Source organism: Salmo trutta, unplaced genomic scaffold (genome assembly GCF_901001165.1).
Source record: "Salmo trutta unplaced genomic scaffold, fSalTru1.1, whole genome shotgun sequence".
NCBI lineage: Eukaryota > Metazoa > Chordata > Actinopteri > Salmoniformes > Salmonidae > Salmo > Salmo trutta.
In genome coordinates, this window is record NW_021822742.1 from 136,725 (window position 1) to 157,682 (window position 20,958).

The window sequence follows — 20,958 nt, forward strand, 5'->3', positions numbered from 1 at the left end:
TATAACCAGCCTGACCGCTGCGTTCATTATAACCAGCCTGACCGCTGCGATCATTATAACCAGCCTGACCGCTGCGATCATCATAACCAGCCTGACCGCTGTGATCATTGTAACCAGCCTGACCGCTGTGATCATTGTAACCAGCCTGACCGCTGCGTTCATTATAACCAGCCTAACTACTGTGACCATTTTAGACCAAGCCTCCGTCGGCAATGAGGTGCTCTGGCTCTATGGGGGAACTTCCCCGTCGATCCCATCTCACAAATGTCAGCGAATTGAACAGAAGGTCTTGCCTTTATGTGACCTTTAGGTCATCCTGAGCTTAGTGGGCACCACAGCAGGAGGTCTCCTCAGCCCCGGGTCAGTGTATCGACCTCACCTGACTGTGTTGTTCAATACTTTAACACTGACTCTGCTATTAAGACACAGGAAAAAAACAACACTCCAACAGGAAAATGTTTTATTTGACATTTTCTACCATTTCTTATTTTTCAGATCATAATTACATCATTTCAAACCAGTGAAGGAGAGAAGGAACCCAGATGCTCGGTCAGACTAATGAAACTAGTATCAATTATGAAGAGAGTATATTTACACTGAAAGGATATAAGTATCAGATCCCCACATAACTGATGGATGATGTCCCAAATGGCACAATATTCCCTATGTAGTGCACTACTTCAGACCCGAGCCGCTGATCAAGGGTAGTGCACTACATAGGGAGTAGGGTGCCATTTGGGACATAGAAGTCGATGATGCCTTTCACAAAATCCCAAAGTGTTGGTTTTTGCAAATAAAATGATCTACTAATGAGGCACGTGTCTTTGAGGCAAAAATAAAATAAATGAAAGACAGAAAAAATGTAATTGGAATATAAAGTTAAATAACAGACCAGTTGGTTAATACTCAAGCATTTATAATACAAAATAAAACAAACAAACCCCAGAGAAAATTCTTTAATCCCAAATTGCACCCTACTCCCTACATAGTGCAGACTACTTTTGTAGTGCAGACTAGAGTGCCATTTGGGACTCATCCAACTACACTACCAGCCCATAACATGGGTTAGAGGAGGAATTCCATCTCACATTTTAAGCTTATTACGACCCCAAATCATTCATCAGCATTAGAAAAAAAAAGTTATTTACAATCATATTGTCCAACACTATTAGAGTTTGAATGACACCGTAAAACCACCTTAGTGTGCCAACGTGGACAGAACCTAACTGTAACGGGGGGGTGATTGAAATAGCAGAGGATATTGAAATAGTCACTACCATGTAGGTTTCCTATTTCCATTGCATTTGTCAGAGGTAAATAACAGATGTTTCATTGATGTGCAGTCAGATCTGGACCTCCCAACAGGTCATTCATTTCCTGCACTCCAGACTACATATTATGTATAGATGTGTACACACACACACACACACACACACACACACACACACACACACACAAGCATTGGGTGCGGAAGACTCTGGTGTCTTGCTGCTCTGACAAAAAAGCGTCTTCCACACAGTAGATAAGGGTTGTGTTCCAAACGGCACCCTATTCCCTACTTAGACCAGTGGGCCCTGGTCACCGTACGCAGTCAGGGTGTAATGTAACAATAGTGTCCCTCCAGCCCAGGGAGGGTGAGGGGGGAGGTTGAGGGTGGAGGGGGCGTGGGAGAATAAACAGGAAAATCCATTGGTTTGGTTTACTACTCAGTCCACCTTCACTACGCTATAGATCTTGGTGACGAACCAGAAACAGGCAAAGAATCCAATCGTTCCTGATGGAGAGAGAGACAGAAATTTAATTGATAGAAAGAGAGAAAACATGAAAATCACACTTTCCCAGGGCGATTTGTCAATCCCACATCCTGCTGTCTAGGAAACTCTGATACGACAACAGACACCACACACACAAACCATCCGACTGTGTGTGTGTGTGTGAACAAGTAGAGCTGCACCTCAACCTAAACCCAAGAAAGGCAGCATAACAGGCAGGGTGGGAGGAACTGGACTAACGAGGATAACCTCTGCCCTTTGACCTGGTCCATCCTCTTCATGCCAGCTACAGTATGACGCCCCGCCCCCCCAGCTACCTACCTGTGAATAAGAAGAAGATGAGAGCCATGATCATGGTGTAACCAAAGTAGAGGATGGTGCTAGCCAATCCTGTGATCTGGAGCTTGGAGAAGAAGTAGTGGATGGCATAGACCAGGAAGTAGACGGCCGTGAAACCACTGGTCAGGAAGGAACGCCACTGCCAGTGGTAGTCCTGATGGAGAGAGACAGAGAGAACAGTTAGTAAAGATGTTATAAACACAGAGATAACTAAGACAAGACCACTGGTCAGGAAGGAACACCACTGCCAGTGGTAGTCCTAATGGAGAGAATGAACGTAGTGCTCCCTTAATTAAACTTCCTGTTTTCCTTTCATCCTGTCTCCTCTCCTTCTCAACCGTATTGGATAAGGAGGTTCCAGGTCCCTTGTTTGGGACCTTCTCTTTTAAAGAGAAGCTGCTAGGAATCAAGGAAAGAGGATTTGAGAAACAGTCCCTTCATCCTCGTCATTAACTCAGCACAGAGGAGGAAGTAGCAGAATATGATGGTGTGTGTGTGGTGTCTTACCTCAGCACAGAGGAGGAAGTAGCAGAATATGATGGTGTGTGTGGTGTCTTACCTCAGCACAGAGGAGGAAGTAGCAGAATATGATGGTGTGTGTGTGGTGTCTTACCTCAGCACAGAGGAGGAAGTAGCAGAATATGGTGGTGTGTGTGGTGTCTTACCTCAGCACAGAGGAGGAAGTAGCAGAATATGATGGTGTGTGTGGTGTCTTACCTCAGCACAGAGGTGGAAGTAGCAGAATATGATGGTGTGTGTGGTGTCTTACCTCAGCACAGAGGAGGAAGTAGCAGAATATGATGGTGTGTGTGGTGTCTTACCTCAGCACAGAGGTGGAAGTAGCAGAATATGATGGTGTGTGTGGTGTCTTACCTCAGCACAGAGGAGGAAGTAGCAGAATATGATGGTGTGTGTGGTGTCTTACCTCAGCACAGAGGAGGAAGTAGCAGAATATGATGGTGTGTGTGTGGTGTCTTACCTCAGCACAGAGGAGGAAGTAGCAGAATATGATGGTGTGTGTGTGGTGTCTTACCTCAGCACAGAGGAGGAAGTAGCAGAATATGATGGTGTGTGTGGTGTCTTACCTCAGCACAGAGGAGGAAGTAGCAGAATATGATGGTGTGTGTGTGGTGTCTTACCTCAGCACAGAGGAGGAAGTAGCAGAATATGATGGTGTGTGTGGTGTCTTACCTCAGCACAGAGGAGGAAGTAGCAGAATATGATGGTGTGTGTGGTGTCTTACCTCAGCACAGAGGTGGAAGTAGCAGAATATGATGGTGTGTGTGTGGTGTCTTACCTCAGCACAGAGGTGGAAGTAGCAGAGTAGGATGGTGGCCTCAGAGCAGGTGATTACCAGGATGATGAACACCAGAAACAGGAAACCAAACATGTAGTACATCTGGTGAGACCTGGTGTGAGACACAACCATACATCATAAAGATAACCCACTGCTCTACCATCTGGTGAGACACAACCATACATCATAAAGATAACCCACTGCTCTACCATCTGGTGAGACACAACCATACATCATAAAGATAACCCACTGCTCTACCATCTGGTGAGACAACCATACATCATGAAGATAACCCACTGCTCTACCATCTGGTGAGACAACCATACATCATAAAGATAACCCACTGCTCTACCATCTGGTGAGACAACCATACATCATAAAGATAACCCACTGCTCTACCATCTGGTGAGACAACCATACATCATAAAGATAACCCACTGCTCTACCATCTGGTGAGACAACCATACATCATGAAGATAACCCACTGCTCTACCATCTGGTGAGACAACCATACATCATAAAGATAACCCACTGCTCTACCATCTGGTGAGACAACCATACATCATAAAGATAACCCACTGCTCTACCATCTGGTGAGACAACCATACATCATAAAGATAACCCACTGCTCTACCATCTGGTGAGACACAACCATACATCATAAAGATAACCCACTGCTCTACCATCTGGTGAGACAACCATACATCATAAAGATAACCCACTGCTCTACCATCTGGTGAGACACAACCATACATCATAAAGATAACCCACTGCTCTACCATCTGGTCAGACAACCATACATCATAAAGATAACCCACTGCTCTACCATCTGGTGAGACAACCATACATCATAAAGATAACCCACTGCTCTACCATCTGGTGACACAACCATACATCATAAAGATAACCCACTGCTCTACCATCTGGTGAAACAACCATACATCATGAAGATAACCCACTGCTCTACCATCTGGTGAAACAACCATACATCATAAAGATGACCCACTGCTCTACCATCTGGTGAGACACAACCATACATCATAAAGATAACCCACTGCTCTACCATCTGGTGAGACAACCATACATCATAAAGATAACCCACTGCTCTACCATCTGGTGAGACACAACCATACATCATAAAGATGACCCACTGCTCTACCATCTGGTGAGACACAACCACACATCATAAAGATAACCCACTGCTCTACCATCTGGTGAGACAACCATACATCATAAAGATAACCCACTGCTCTACCATCTGGTGAAACAACCATACATCATAAAGATAACCCACTGCTCTACCATCTGGTGAGGCACAACCACACATCATAAAGATAACCCACTGCTCTACCATCTGGTGAAACAACCACACATCATAAAGATAACCCACTGCTCTACCATCTGGTGAAACAACCACACATCATAAAGATAACCCACTGCTCTACCATCTGGTGAGACAACCATACATCATAAAGATAACCCTTTAAAACATGCTGTCCTCTGCTTCACTCCAACCACTAGTCAACCTACAGAGCCATAGTCAGTTACTCACTCAACCCCGTTCACCTTTAACCTCATTGACCAGTTCTGCCTTCATGACAAGCTGCTAGTGTCGCAGTCCCAAAACAGAGCAGCAGCATCCGCAGGGTAGCTGAGCTGAGAGACGCACCAGATGCTGTTGAGGATGAAGAAGAGCTGGATGAAGATACAGCCGAACGGGAGGATCCCCCCCATGACGATCCCTGGGAGAGATCTGGTGTAGAACGACTGCTCCGGGATCTGACGAGGGATCTGATTGGTCCGCACAGGGTGCTCAATCCCCTGAAATGCACCAATCACACGACAGAGGGGAGGAGTATGAAAGGCATGATATGCACACAGACTTGTGTGTGTGTATGACAGAATGTATGTTTGAATGTATTCACATACTGACGTGTGTTTGTACTCACGGTCTTCTTGAAGCCGAAGTAGGCCCCTATGAAGGTGAGGGGGACAGAGATGCAGAACCACAGAGCCAAGATGGCCACCAGGGTGCCAAAAGGCATGGCTGCAGAGGAGCCCTCTCCCCACAGGATCAGATTCATCACAAAGAAATCAGCAAACACAACCCTGAACACAGAGAGACAGAAGTCAGCTATCAACCCTGAACACAGAGAGACAGACGTCAGCTATCAACCCTGAACACAGAGAGACAGACGTCAGCTATCAACCCTGAACACAGAGAGACAGACCGACAGACGTCAGCTATCAACCCTGAACACAGACCGACAGACGTCAGCTATCAACCCTGAACACAGAGAGACAGACGTCAGCTATCAACCCTGAACACAGACCGACAGACGTCAGCTATCAACCCTGAACACAGAGAGACAGACGTCAGCTATCAACCCTGAACACAGAGAGACAGACGTCAGCTATCAACCCTGAACACAGACCGACAGACGTCAGCTATCAACCCTGAACACAGAGAGACAGACGTCAGCTATCAACCCTGAACACAGAGAGACAGACGTCAGCTATCAACCCTGAACACAGAGAGACAGACGTCAGCTATCAACCCTGAACACAGACCAACAGACGTCAGCTATCAACCCTGACCGTAACCACAAACTAACGTGCATCTCCTCAACCAATGTAAAGTCAGACTCACCCAGGACACAGGAAGCAAGTCAGCAGGACATTAGTCTTCCATTTCTCCCCACCAAAGGCTGTGACATCACAGAGAGAGAGAGCAGACGGAAGAGAAACAGTCAGCAACTCTTGGAAGACAAACAGATGTTTCTTGGAAATTCAAACTTCTTTCTTTACTTCCAAGGTGTTGAGGCATATAGACTTCAGCAGGGAGGCAGGATTCAGGCCATAGAGCATGTGTTGCTAGGGAGGGTGGGGACCCCTACTGCTACAGGCCTCTACAGAACACTGAACCAGTAATTAACACAGACCACTATCACCCCCCCAGCTGACACTGATTGGGCCTAACGAGCTACCCTCCAGCACAGTTGGGTCGTGACTGGTCGACTGTTCAGGGTCAAGTTGAGGTCGTGACCCTTTCCCCCTCAAACCCAAATGTTCACTTACACTTGTAGAAGCGGGCAGCCACGTAGCCGGCTGGTGTTCCCAGCAGGACCCAGAGCACCACGGCACACGTCATCAGGGCACCGCGGTTAGCCGGGGACAGGAAGCCCAGGCAGGCAAAGACTGGACAAGGGGAACACAATGTATATGGATTACTAAATAAAAACACACCATTGGTTTTGACTGAACTGTGTTATTATTGTCTTGGTCCTTTTCTGCTACTGAATGATTAAATAACTAAGATTATTGTCAGTTAATAAATGAAATAACTGTCAGTGAATACATGAAATAAGTGAAACACTAGTCCTACTCTCAGAGAGAAGTAACTAACTACTTCCTCTCTACCATATTCTACCTTGCTCATTTGTTTTAGGCTAATGACAAATAAAGGGTCTGGACAAGTGTAGGTTTGTTTTGCATTTCTACAAGTCAACAACAGGTGGACAGAAACACAGAGTTGTAGACTGTAGAACTCACAGAGAGTGACAAAAATCATGATGAATATCTGAGTTCCTGATCCCAGGAAGACAGAGAGGAGCATGCCTTTCCTGGGAGGCCGGAAGACATCTCCATGGACCAGCTTCCAGCCAAATTCCTCCTGGGCATCTTCCTGACATGACCAGCAGAGAGGGAGGAGGGAAAGACCTTCACTTAGTTTCACTTTCAAGTGTATTTATCGTATGTAAAAACAACATCTTTATCACCACATCTCTCACTATAAAAAGACCATCACAAAACAGCAAGAATGTTCCGGCCAAATGAGGAGAGGACAGGGGAGGGTGTGAGGGGGTAACCCAGCAGGAAATAAGAGGGTGAAGATGAGGGAGTGGGGTCCCTCCTGTCAATTAGCGGTGATAGACTTCAGAGGGCTGGAACACGAGCAGGCTGGTCGCCGCGGTGACGCTACCTGTCAGTCTGATCGCTCGGGGGAGGGGCTGAAGGGAGTCTGATCGCTCGGGGGAGGGGCTGAAGGGAGTCTGATCGCTCGGGGGAGGGGCTGAAGGGAGTCTGATCGCTAGGGGAGGGGCTGAAGGGACAAAGCTGCTGAAATAATGACTGATCTCGGAGACAGACAGAGACAACAATACATGTAGGGGAGGGGGTCGGGGTGTGAGGGGTGCTGGTGGGGGGGTAATATAGAGACATGTCACCCCTATTGACCCCCACAAGCCTTCCTAGAGAACATCTGCTGTCAGTTTTCCTGGAGATGGAGAGATGGGAGATGGAGAGACGGGAGATGGAGAGACGGGAGATGGAGAGACGGGAGATGGAGAGACGGAGATGGAGAGACGGGAGATGGAGAGACGGGAGATGGAGAGACGGGAGATGGAGAGACGGGAGATGGAGAGACGGGAGATGGAGAGACGGGAGATGGAGAGACGGGAGATGGAGAGACGGGAGATGGAGAGACGGTAGATGGAGAGATGGAGAGAGGAGATTGTAGATGGAGAGATGGGAGAGGAGAGATGGGAGAGGAGATGGTAGATGGAGAGATGGGAGATGGAGAGACGGTAGATGGAGAGTACACAAGGACACACACACCCCGAGGTCATAACTAAAGCCTCCACCAGCTGGCTGGAGCCAATCAGAGCTTGGAGCTAGTTGTTGGGGGTCTGTGTGTGTGTGTGTGTGTCTGTACCGGACCAGTAGACCAGACCACTGTCCTGTCACTCATCAGGGACATGTCTGTGTGTCTGTACCGGACCAGTAGACCAGACCACTGTCCTGTCACTCATCAGGGACATGTCTGTGTGTCTGTACCGGACCAGTAGACCAGACCACTGTCCTGTCACTCATCAGGGACATGTCTGTGTGTCTGTACCGGACCAGTAGACCAGACCACTGTCCTGTCACTCATCAGGGACATGTCTGTGTGTCTGTACCGGACCAGTAGACCAGACCACTGTCCTGTCACTCCTCATCAGGGACATGTCTGTGTGTCTGTACCGGACCAGTAGACCAGACCACTGTCCTGTCACTCCTCATCAGGGACATGTCTGTGTGTCTGTACCGGACCAGTAGACCAGACCACTGTCCTGTCACTCCTCATTAGGGACATGTCTGTGTGTGTGTGTGTGTGTGTGTGTGTGTGTGTGTGTGTGTGTGTGTCTGTACCGGACCAGTGGGACCTGGGACCGTGGGACCTGAAGGGAAACCAACATGGTGGACTGGGACCTGAAGGGAAACCAACATGGCGGACTGGGACCGTGGGACCTGAAGGGAAACCAACATGGCGGACTGGGACCGTGGGACCTGAAGGGAAACCAACATGGCGGACTGGGACCGTGGGACCTAAAGGGAAACCAACATGGTGGACTGGGACCGTGGGACCTGAAGGGAAACCAACATGGTGGACTGGGACCGTGGGACCTAAAGGGAAACCAACATGGTGGACTGGGACCGTGGGACCTGAAGGGAAACCAACATGGCGGACTGGGACCGTGGGACCTGAAGGGAAACCAACATGGCGGACTGGGACCGTGGGACCTAAAGGGAAACCAACATGGCGGACTGGGACCGTGGGACCTAAAGGGAAACCAACATGGTGGACTGGGACCGTGGGACCTAAAGGGAAACCAACATGGTGGACTGGGACCGTGGGACCTGAAGGGAAACCAACATGGTGGACTGGGACCGTGGGACCTAAAGGGAAACCAACATGGTGGACTGGGACCGTGGGACCTGAAGGGAAACCAACATGGCGGACTGGGACCGTGGGACCTGAAGGGAAACCAACATGGCGGACTGGGACCGTGGGACCTGAAGGGAAACCAATCAGCTGGATTATTGTGGAGGATTTACCAGACTCACCACAGAGTCCATCTGGTTGTATCTGGCAATGTCTTTATGTAGAGTCCTCAGCATGATCATAGCCACCATACCAGACAGGAAGAGAACGATCACCAGAGAGTTCATGATGCTGGGGGACAAGTCACACACAGTTACAGATAGAAGGTGTGTGTGTGTGTGTGTGTGTGTGAGAGAGAGAGACTCACCTGAACCACTGAATGTTGGTGTGAGGCATGGACTCCAGAATGTAGTCCCAACGTGATGCCCATCTGATGTGCTTGTCCTCCTAGATACAACACCAGCCTTTAAATTACACCCACTGAACACGACTAACCTCTCCTCAGACCTGACGACTCGCATTAGCTCCTCAAGCTTATGTCTAGGCTTTAGCTCAGTGGGCTAGCCGGCGTTACAGCACGTAGGAAACCAGAGACTGAACCTAGTCAGTCACACAGACAGAGGCATTACCATTTCAAATGGTCATGGGGTTTAGAAACATACCACAAACTGGACAGAGTAGGTATAGCCGATCTTCAGCTCTCCACTGAACTTGTTGTTCAGGTACATGGGCCCTCCTGTACAGTCAGGGGCCTCCACTTTGGTGTGTTTATAGCTTCGGAGGAGAGGAGGAAGAGAGGAGGGAGAGGAAGAAGAGAGGAGGGAGAGAAGAGAGGAAGAAAAGAGAGGTGGGAAGGAGGAGAGAATAGGTCAAAATAAATAAATACTTGATGTGAATTAAAGAGAGACATCATTACTATGAGTAGAAACACACACTATCTAAGAATGAACATTTGATGGAGACGAGAGAAATAAAGAATGAATTGTTAACGTCTAGATAACCCTAAGGGGTGAATTCTAACTTCACATCAATGAATGACTAAGTGCCAGTGAGGATTGTCCCCTCAGTACCTCTTGGGCTCCATCTTGGCAGCGACCAGTCTGGCCCCAGCTGCCTCGTTCTCCACCACATGATAGTGAATGGTGATGTCAACATGGTTGAAGACATAGAATGTGTCTTTGTCCTTAAAGTCAGACTGGAACGAGGAAACAGTTATGCGCTTTATAAAGTGTTATAAGCACGTGTAAGCCTTTATAATGTCTTATTACAAGTCTTATGTGTTATGTCTATCTAGCAAAACGTCTGACTAAAATTGGCCCGACTCAGAGGCCTAACCTCCACACACAGGATATGAATTGACTCACGTTGACAACACAAGCGTCTTTGGGTCGTCCTGCCTCAGTGACGTAGCAGCCGATGGGAAACCCTGGGTTACAGAACTTCTGTCCATCCTCAACATCATAACACCAGGTCACCGGCATGTTGTCCACTATCCTACAGGAGGTAGACAGGGTTACAGCATGTTGTCCACTATCCTACAGGAGGTAGACACAGGGTTACAGCATGTTGTCCACTATCCTACAGGAGGTAGACACAGGGTTACAGCATGTTGTCCACTATCCTACAGGAGGTAGACACCAGGTCACCGGCATGTTGTCCACTATCCTACAGGAGGTAGACACAGGGTTACAGCATGTTGTCCACTATCCTACAGGAGGTAGACACAGGGTTACAGCATGTTGTCCACTATCCTACAGGAGGTAGACACAGGGTTACGGCATGTGGTCCACTATCCTACAGGAGGTAGACACAGGGTTACAGCATGTTGTCCACTATCCTACAGGAGGTAGACACAGGGTTACAGCATGTTGTCCACTATCCTACAGGAGGTAGACACCAGGTCACCGGCATGTTGTCCACTATCCTACAGGAGGTAGACACAGGGTTACAGCATGTTGTCCACTATCCTACAGGAGGTAGACACAGGGTTACAGCATGTTGTCCACTATCCTACAGGAGGTAGACACCAGGTCACCGGCATGTTGTCCACTATCCTACAGGAGGTAGACACAGGGTTACAGCATGTGGTCCACTATCCTACAGGAGGTAGACACCAGGTCACCGGCATGTTGTCCACTATCCTACAGGAGGTAGACACCAGGTCACCGGCATGTTGTCCACTATCCTACAGGAGGTAGACACCAGGTCACCGGCATGTTGTCCACTATCCTACAGGAGGTAGACACAGGGTTACAGCATGTGGTCCACTATCCTACAGTAGGTAGACACCAGGTCACCGGCATGTTGTCCACTATCCTACAGGAGGTAGACACAGGGTTACAGCATGTTGTCCACTATCCTACAGGAGGTAGACACAGGGTTACAGCATGTGGTCCACTATCCTACAGGAGGTAGACACAGGGTTACAGCATGTTGTCCACTATCCTACAGGAGGTAGACACAGGGTTACAGCATGTGGTCCACTATCCTACAGGAGGTAGACACAGGGTTACAGCATGTTGTCCACTATCCTACAGGAGGTAGACACAGGGTTACAGCATGTGGTCCACTATCCTACAGTAGGTAGACACAGGGTTACAGCATGTTGTCCACTATCCTACAGGAGGTAGACACAGGGTTACAGCATGTTGTCCACTATCCTACAGGAGGTAGACACAGGGTTACAGCATGTTGTCCACTATCCTACAGGAGGTAGACACCAGGTCACCGGCATGTTGTCCACTATCCTACAGGAGGTAGACACCAGGTCACCGGCATGTTGTCCACTATCCTACAGGAGGTAGACACAGGGTTACAGCATGTTGTCCACTATCCTACAGGAGGTAGACACAGGGTTACAGCATGTTGTCCACTATCCTACAGGAGGTAGACACAGGGTTACAGCATGTTGTCCACTATCCTACAGGAGGTAGACACAGGGTTACAGCATGTTGTCCACTATCCTACAGGAGGTAGACACAGGGTTACAGCATGTGGTCCACTATCCTACAGGAGGTAGACGCAGGGTTACAGCATGTTGTCCACTATCCTACAGGAGGTAGACACAGGGTTACAGCATGTTGTCCACTATCCTACAGGAGGTAGACACAGGGTTACAGCATGTTGTCCACTATCCTACAGTAGGTAGACACAGGGTTACAGCATGTGGTCCACTATCCTACAGGAGGTAGACACAGGGTTACAGCATGTTGTCCACTATCCTACAGGAGGTAGACACAGGGTTACAGCATGTTGTCCACTATCCTACAGGAGGTAGACACAGGGTTACGGCATGTGGTCCACTATCCTACAGGAGGTAGACACAGGGTTACAGCATGTTGTCCACTATCCTACAGGAGGTAGACACAGGGTTACAGCATGTTGTCCACTATCTTACAGGAGGCAGACACAGGGTTACAGCATGTTGTCCACTATCCTACAGGAGGTAGACACAGGGTTACAGCATGTGGTCCACTATCCTACAGGAGGTAGACACAGGGTTACAGCATGTGGTCCACTATCCGACAGGAGGTAGACGCAGGGTTACAGCATGTGGTCCACTATCCTACAGGAGGTAGACACAGGGTTACAGCATGTTGTCCACTATCCTACAGGAGGTAGACACAGGGTTACAGCATGTTGTCCACTATCCTACAGTAGGTAGACACAGGGTTACAGCATGTGGTCCACTATCCTACAGGAGGTAGACACAGGGTTACAGCATGTTGTCCACTATCCTACAGGAGGTAGACACAGGGTTACAGCATGTTGTCCACTATCCTACAGGAGGTAGACACAGGGTTACGGCATGTGGTCCACTATCCTACAGGAGGTAGACACAGGGTTACAGCATGTTGTCCACTATCCTACAGGAGGTAGACACAGGGTTACAGCATGTTGTCCACTATCTTACAGGAGGCAGACACAGGGTTACAGCATGTTGTCCACTATCCTACAGGAGGCAGACACAGGGTTACAGCATGTTGTCCACTATCCTAAAGGAGGTAGACACAGGGTTACAGCATGTTGTCCACTATCCTACAGGAGAGGCGGTAGACACAGGGTTACAGCATGTTGTCCCCTATCCTACAGGAGAGGCGGTTGACACAGGGTTACAGCATGTTGTCCACTATCCTACAGGAGGTAGACACAGGGTTACAGCATGTTGTCCACTATCCTACAGGAGGTAGACACAGGGTTACAGCATGTTGTCCACTATCCTACAGGAGAGGCGGTAGACACAGGGTTACAGCATGTTGTCCACTATCCTACAGGAGGTAGACACAGGGTTACGGACAGTGTGTGGTTGAGACAGTGGTCCAATCCCAAATCGATCCCTAAACCGCTAGACACTTGTGGAGATCTGATTGGATGACAGGTGTACGCTATATGGTAATAACTCCAGCTTGTCCTCTGATAGGCTAGGTGGAAGTTTAATCATATTGCTGATAGCAGGGCTCGGCAACAGGAGTGGAAAGTTAATATTTGTTTTTTTAAATATATTTAAATCGTGTCAATGTAACCATGGTATAAAAATGTTATTTTCTGGCCCACCCTCCCATCCGCTCCGACAACAATCAGTCTGAGGTTTAATCTAGTCGCCTACCCCTGGTCAACACCAATCACATCCTCTCAGATCTCCACAACTGCCTAATGTTCAGGGATCTATTTGGGATTGGGGCAGTTCTCTATGGGGTCAGAGGACAATACAAGCCAAGCTCTCCACCTAGTGGCCACATGAGTCCGTGCAGGTGTCTGAAGTCTGGCTTGAATCCCAGCTTGTGAACTCTAGACTTCCTGTATGGGAAATGTGTGTTCACATCTCAATTCAGAAGAATTAGATATGTGTCTATTGCACAAAACAGAGAATGGATCTCTAACCAGCGGTGCTGGTAGTTAGCAGTATGAATGTCTTACCAGCAGTGCTGGTAGTTAGCAGTATGAATGTCTAACCAGCGGTGCTGGTAGTTAGCAGTGTGAATGTCTAACCAGCGGTGCTGGTAGTTAGCAGTGTGAATATCTTACCAGCGATGCTGATAGTTAGCGGTGTGAATATCTTACCAGCGGTGCTGGTAGTTAGCGGTGTGAATATCTTACCAGCGGTGCTGGTAGTTAGCAGTGTGAATATCTTACCAGCGATGCTGATAGTTAGCGGTGTGAATATCTTACCAGCGGTGCTGGTTGTTAGCGGTGTGAATATCTTACCAGCGGTGCTGGTAGTTAGCGGTGTGAATATCTTACCAGCGGTGCTGGTAGTTAGCGGTGTGAATATCTTACCAGCGGTGCTGGTAGTTAGCGGTGTGAATGCCTAACCAGCGGTGCTGGTAGTTAGCGGTGTGAATGCCTAACCAGCGGTGCTGGTAGTTAGCGGTGTGAATGCCTAACCAGCGGTGCTGGTAGTTAGCGGTGTGAATGCCTAACCAGCGGTGCTGGTAGTTAGCGGTGTGAATGCCTAACCAGCGGTGCTGGTAGTTAGCGGTGTGAATGCCTAACCAGCGGTGCTGGTAGTTAGCGGTGTGAATGCCTAACCAGCGGTGCTGGTAGTTAGCGTTATGAATGCCTAACCAGCGGTGCTGGTAGTTAGCGGTGTGAATATCTTACCAGCGGTGCTGGTAGTTAGCGGTGTGAATATCTTACCAGCGGTGCTGGTAGTTAGCGGTGTGAATGCCTAACCAGCGGTGCTGGTAGTTAGCGGTGTGAATGCCTAACCAGCGGTGCTGGTAGTTAGCGGTGTGAATGCCTAACCAGCGGTGCTGGTAGTTAGCGGTGTGAATGCCTAACCAGCGGTGCTGGTAGTTAGCGGTGTGAATGCCTAACCAGCGGTGCTGGTAGTTAGCGTTATGAATGCCTAACCAGCGGTGCTGGTAGTTAGCGTTATGAATGCCTAACCAGCGGTGCTGGTAGTTAGCGTTATGAATGCCTAACCAGCGGTGCTGGTAGTTAGCGGTATGAATGCCTAACCAGCGGTGCTGGTAGTTAGCGGTATGAATGCCTAACCAGCGGTGCTGGTAGTTAGCGGTATGAATGCCTAACCAGCAGTGCTGGTAGTTAGCGGTATGACTGTCTAACCAGCGGTGCTGGTAGTTAGCGGTATGAATGTCTAACCAGCGGTGCTGGTAGTTAGCGGTATGAATGTCTAACCAGCGGTGCTGGTAGTTAGCGGTATGAATATCTTACCAGCGGTGCTGGTAGTTAGCGGTATGAATATCTTACCAGCGGTGCTGGTAGTTAGCGGTATGAATATCTTACCAGCGGTGCTGGTAGTTAGCAGTATGAATATCTTACCAGCGGTGCTGGTAGTTAGCAGTATGAATATCTTACCAGCGGTGCTGGTAGTTAGCAGTATGAATGTCTAACCAGCGGTGCTGGTAGTTAGCGGTATGAATGTCTAACCAGCGGTGCTGGTAGTTAGCGGTATGAATATCTTACCAGCGGTGCTGGTAGTTAGCAGTATGAATATCTTACCAGCGGTGCTGGTAGTTAGCAGTATGAATATCTTACCAGCGGTGCTGGTAGTTAGCAGTATGAATATCTTACCAGCGGTGCTGGTAGTTAGCAGTATGAATATCTTACCAGCGGTGCTGGTAGTTAGCAGTATGAATATCTTACCAGCGGTGCTGGTAGTTAGCGGTATGAATGTCTAACCAGCGGTGCTGGTAGTTAGCGGTATGAATGTCTAACCAGCGGTGCTGGTAGTTACCGGTATGAATGTCTAACCAGCGGTGCTGGTAGTTAGCAGTATGAATATCTTACCAGCGGTGCTGGTAGTTAGCGGTATGAATGTCTAACCAGCGGTGCTGGTAGTTAGCGGTATGAATGTCTAACCAGCGGTGCTGGTAGTTACCGGTATGAATGTCTAACCAGCGGTGCTGGTAGTTAGCAGTATGAATATCTTACCAGCGGTGCTGGTAGTTAGCAGTATGAATGTCTAACCAGCGGTGCTGGTAGTTAGCAGTATGAATATCTAACCAGCAGTGCTGGTGGTTAGCAGTATGAATATCTTACCAGTGGTGCTGGTAGTTGAGCAGCATGCCTTTCTTCAGAAAGTCCAGGTGGGCTTTGTCCTCTGGCTTGTTGGTGTTGTAGGATTTAGTACACACCGGCTTACAATCCACCTTCTTCTTGAACTCAAACTTCAACACACAGACATACAATGATTTACTCAACTTCCTGCTGAGAGTTAGAATAGTAGAATACACAGAGTGACATTTATCATTTTGTTGTGAATCAGCAGTTTTTCTCTCGTTATGTCAGTCAGTGATGGTCAGCCAATTAGCCCATGCCAACTAACATATTTCAGATTGCTAAATTTGTTTTGCGCTAAGCTATCTAAACTTGTTACGTGGGGTTGGTATTGATGTGGCTACGCAGACACGCGAACAACTGCGGCCCCCTCATGATGAGTTCAGATGACTTGTGACCCCCACCCCCAGCAGAGTTGCCCATCCCTGATTTAGCATGTAGGTACAGGTAGTACACACCAGAGTGAAGGGGGAGTCGTTCATTCAGGGTGAGGTACGAAGGTGCAGAACATTGTAATGAGATTAGAAATGTAATACCAACAGGATATTAAAGTGTGTGTACATCACCCACCTTGTAGGGAGAGGGCTCAATTCTTTCGCCAAACAAAACCTGACCCAAATTCTCAGACGGGCGCTTCTCAGAGTCGATAGCGCAGAAATCAAACCTGAAGAAAACAAGGAGAGGAAAAGAGATTTGACAAATGTTCTGTTTCAGCAACACCAAGCCAGCCCATAACAAGATGAACATGCCCTGAGAGTTCCCCCAACACCAAGCCAGCCCATAACAAGATGAACATGCCCTGAGAGTTCCCCCAACACCAAGCCAGCCCATAACAAGATGAACATGCCCTGAGAGTTCCCCCAACACCAAGCCAGCCCATAACAAGATGAACATGCCCTGAGAGTTCCCCCAACACCAAGCCAGCCCATAACAAGATGAACATGCCCTGAGAGTTCCCACAACACCAAGCCAGCCCATAACAAGATGAACATGCCCTGAGAGTTCCCACAACACCAAGCCAGCCCATAACAAGATGAACATGCCCTGAGAGTTCCCACAACACCAAGCCAGCCCATAACAAGATGAACATGCCCTGAGAGTTCCCACAACACCAAGCCAGCCCATAACAAGATGAACATGCCCTGAGAGTTCCCACAACACCAAGCCAGCCCATAACAAGATGAACATGCCCTGAGAGTTCCCACAACACCAAGCCAGCCCATAACAAGATGAACATGCCCTGAGAGTTCCCACAACACCAAGCCAGCCCATAACAAGATGAACATGCCCTGAGAGTTCCCACAACACCAAGCCAGCCCATAACAAGATGAACATGCCCTGAGAGTTCCCACAACACCAAGCCAGCCCATAACAAGATGAACACGCCCTGAGAGTTCCCACAACACCAAGCCAGCCCATAACAAGATGAACACGCCCTGAGAGTTCCCACAACACCAAGCCAGCCCATAACAAGATGAACACGCCCTGAGAGTTCCCACAACACCAAGCCAGCCCATAACAAGATGAACACGCCCTGAGAGTTCCCACAACACCAAGCCAGCCCATAACAAGATGAACATGCCCTGAGAGTTCCCACAACACCAAGCCAGCCCATAACAAGATGAACATGCCCTGAGAGTTCCCACAACACCAAGCCAGCCCATAACAAGATGAACATGCCCTGAGAGTTCCCACAACACCAAGCCAGCCCATAACAAGATGAACATGCCCTGAGAGTTCCCACAACACCAAGCCAGCCCATAACAAGATGAACATGCCCTGAGAGTTCCCGCAACAACAAGACAGAAACATTAACACAACATATGATTTCTACTTCAGTTCAAACTGTAGCATATCGTCTTCCTTTTTAAACCATCTGCTGCTGGTACTTTCTCTATATACCCAGAATTCTATTTCAACAACAACCTCTCCGTCACACAGCAAGCTAACATAAAGAAGGTCACATTTCTCACGCACACTTAACACAGAGACGTCACTTCAGTTCCAGTCCCCTGTTCCTCTCCACAACCCCTCAGTGGAAAAGGCACATTAGTGCTCGTTACCTAGCAGTTCTCTAACGGTGTGACAGAACAGCTCCTGTGGCTGAGCATGTTGAGGCCTCTAGGATCACATTTAACTCAGGTTAATAATAAATAAAGTCATTCAGACCTCACATAACAACCCTAAGTAGCTGTTGTTATCAATGTATCTCATCTTTGATTTAATGCCATTGGAGTTTTCAGATCCAGAGTAAGGACTGAAACTGGTTTTAAGTGGCCTGTTTCTATGACGTAAGCCAATATCTATATCTTCTATTGACTAATTCTCTCTAAAACATGATTCAGCTCATCTTAAACATTAGGCAGCCATTTTGTTGAAGCAGAACTAGTGTAATAGAACAGTGCTTGACTTGGACTGATATAGGTGCCAGTAATGTTTGTATTTAGGTGCAGGAGCTCCACCATACTTTTGAGCTAATATTCTATAAGATGTGCAGGAATTCAAGCAGTAAAATAAAGTTGAGGTGCCGGTACTCAGCTCTGGTGAGTTCCTGTCCAAGTCAAGCACTGCAATAGAGTATTATTAATATGGTCTATGGGCCTCAGAATTCCTAGACCATTGCTTTCCAGTCACAGCTGGATATGGCTGGTGCTGCTATAAAGTGACAGAGCGGGAGAAAGAGACAGGAGAAAGAGACAGGAGAAAGAGAGAGGAGAAAGAGAGAGGGGAGAAAGAGTAGGAGAGGATCGTGTGTGACAGACAGGAGAAAGAGACAGGAGAAAGAGAGGGGAGAAAGAGACAGGAGAAAGAGAGGGGAGAAAGAGACAGGAGAAAGAGACAGGAGAAAGAGACAGGAGAAAGAGAGAGGAGAAAGAGAGAGGGGAGAAAGAGTAGGAGAGGATCGTGTGTGACAGACAGGAGAAAGAGACAGGAGAAAGAGAGAGGGGAGAAAGAGACAGGAGAAAGAGAGAGGGGAGAAAGAGTAGGAGAGGATCGTGTGTGACAGACAGGAGAAAGAGACAGGAGAAAGAGAGGGGAGAAAGAGACAGGAGAAAGAGACAGGAGAAAGAGACAGGGGAGAAAGAGTAGGAGAGGATCGTGTGTGACAGAGAGATGCTCTAGTTTATCAGACAGTATAATTGCGCCTAGTCCGACTTCACCATGCTCCTAACACATGTCTGTATCACAAATGTCACTCTCTTCCTTACACGGTGCACTACTTTTGACCAGGGCCTATAGGTCGTTGGTCAAAAGTAGTGCACTGTATAGGGAGCCATTTAGAACGCAACCTATATCTTCCCCGTACACTAAGTCTGCATCTACACAATAAGAACACTGTCCAAAAGCACCAAACCCACAGCCTTCTGCAGCGAGACTGAGAAATGTATTAGACCAATAAGACGTTGTTGTTCCTGATGTACTTACGCAGTGTATTCATAGGGCAAGACAGACTCCACAGAATCCAGTCTGTTCACAAATACCTCGATGGTAGACTGAAAAACAATCAAAAGCATGGTTATTTTCTCAAAATGGTAGATGACAAAAATCGGCAACATCTAGAATACAGCGCACCTTGCAGCTGTTTTTTTCCTCAAAGGCACAATTAGGCTAATGACTAGAGATCTGAAATGGGAGGGAGGAGGGCTACATAACTTTACAGGATTTCTTTATGTCCTGTTCCGCAGTTAAATTGATTCTTATCAGTTCTTATTCAGGCCCTGTAGGGCATGTCTTCTTCAAATAACAACTGTCATGCAGTTGACAGCTCTCTTTTAGATTAGGATAATGCTGAATTTGGGACATAATTATACAATTTAATGACAAGTAACTTCTGATCACTTCTGATCAAAAGTATGGATGAACTAATTAGCTCAATACAACACAAGTTAAGCAGTTGTCTCACAAGTAGTAGCCCAACTAGCTCGTAGAGGGTGCTAATTAGCTAGCTAGCTTTCTAGCGACCAATATGCAATACAGACAGCTGCTGTGATTAGTTGGCCAACAACACTGGTTCTAACTAGCTAGCTAGCCACATTTAGATTCTACTAAACGTTACCATTGAAGCTGGATAGCTAAGACAGCAAGCTGTTCTGATCCCTTCCAAGGAGTTTCAGAATGCTAACTTTAGCAGCTAGTTAGCAAGTTAACCGGTAGTTAGCTTTACTTGCCAGCTGATAATTAGAAGGATGATAGCATGAAACCATCGGCGCTACTAGCTTATCACAAGGCCCTGCGCATTTTTAGATCCAACTACCTTACAGTCCGGTACTTCATTCTCTTTCCCAGCTTGTCCTGGTTCACAAAAACTAACAGGGGCCAGACCCGGAAGATAGAAACTTGTAGCGCTGTGTAGCAGAAGGAAGATGACCAAAACAGAGCCTCTCGCTCTGTGCAGGGAGCACATTTTCCTCTTCTCTCGACGAACCTGGTTAGCTAAACGTTAATATCTGTCTACACAGGGGGTGACAGGTTAGCTGGCATTTGAATTCACCAGATAGGACAGTTGACATAAGGTAGCTAACGTTAACTAGCTAACGTTAACTAGCTGGTATGTCTGCCTCCGTAGCTACCTAACCTAGATAGTTTTCCTGCAGCGAGCAGACACGTCATCTGCGTCGACATGGATGTTTTCTTCAGTGGAGGATTATGGGACTCTGGAGGTCAAGTTGGCTTGGCTGTTGTTGAAAGAATAGCACTTTGTGTTAAATATAAGACATTGTCCGACTAAATTTAGAATAAAAACGGGTTTATTGTCATGATTTCTAATTCTGCTGAGAATCAAACAGCTAAATTCAGAGCACCTTACAATTTAGGCTCTGGCA

The 20,958-nt window shown here is 47.7% G+C and overlaps 1 protein-coding gene and 1 long non-coding RNA gene across 2 annotated transcripts; both read right to left on the bottom strand.

Annotated features, from left to right (window-relative positions):
• Positions 1–443: 443 nt before the first annotated feature.
• On the bottom strand, positions 444–20,729 carry LOC115184127 (transmembrane 9 superfamily member 2). The gene is made up of 17 exons (XM_029745115.1): positions 20,391–20,729; positions 19,562–19,629; positions 16,706–16,799; positions 16,118–16,245; positions 10,477–10,606; positions 10,183–10,307; positions 9,775–9,886; positions 9,480–9,559; positions 9,295–9,403; positions 6,961–7,093; positions 6,487–6,606; positions 6,059–6,116; positions 5,358–5,517; positions 5,078–5,229; positions 3,409–3,520; positions 2,094–2,265; positions 444–1,774 (listed from the first exon to the last, which is right to left on the bottom strand). The coding sequence occupies exons 1-17, from the start codon at positions 20,538–20,540 to the stop codon at positions 1,707–1,709; spliced, it is 1,971 nt and encodes a 656-aa protein (XP_029600975.1). The 5' UTR covers positions 20,541–20,729; the 3' UTR covers positions 444–1,706.
• On the bottom strand, positions 2,427–2,819 carry LOC115184130 (uncharacterized). The gene is made up of 2 exons (XR_003874198.1): positions 2,619–2,819; positions 2,427–2,564 (listed from the first exon to the last, which is right to left on the bottom strand). It is a non-coding gene; the product is annotated as an uncharacterized LOC115184130 (long non-coding RNA).
• Positions 20,730–20,958: the final 229 nt, after the last annotated feature.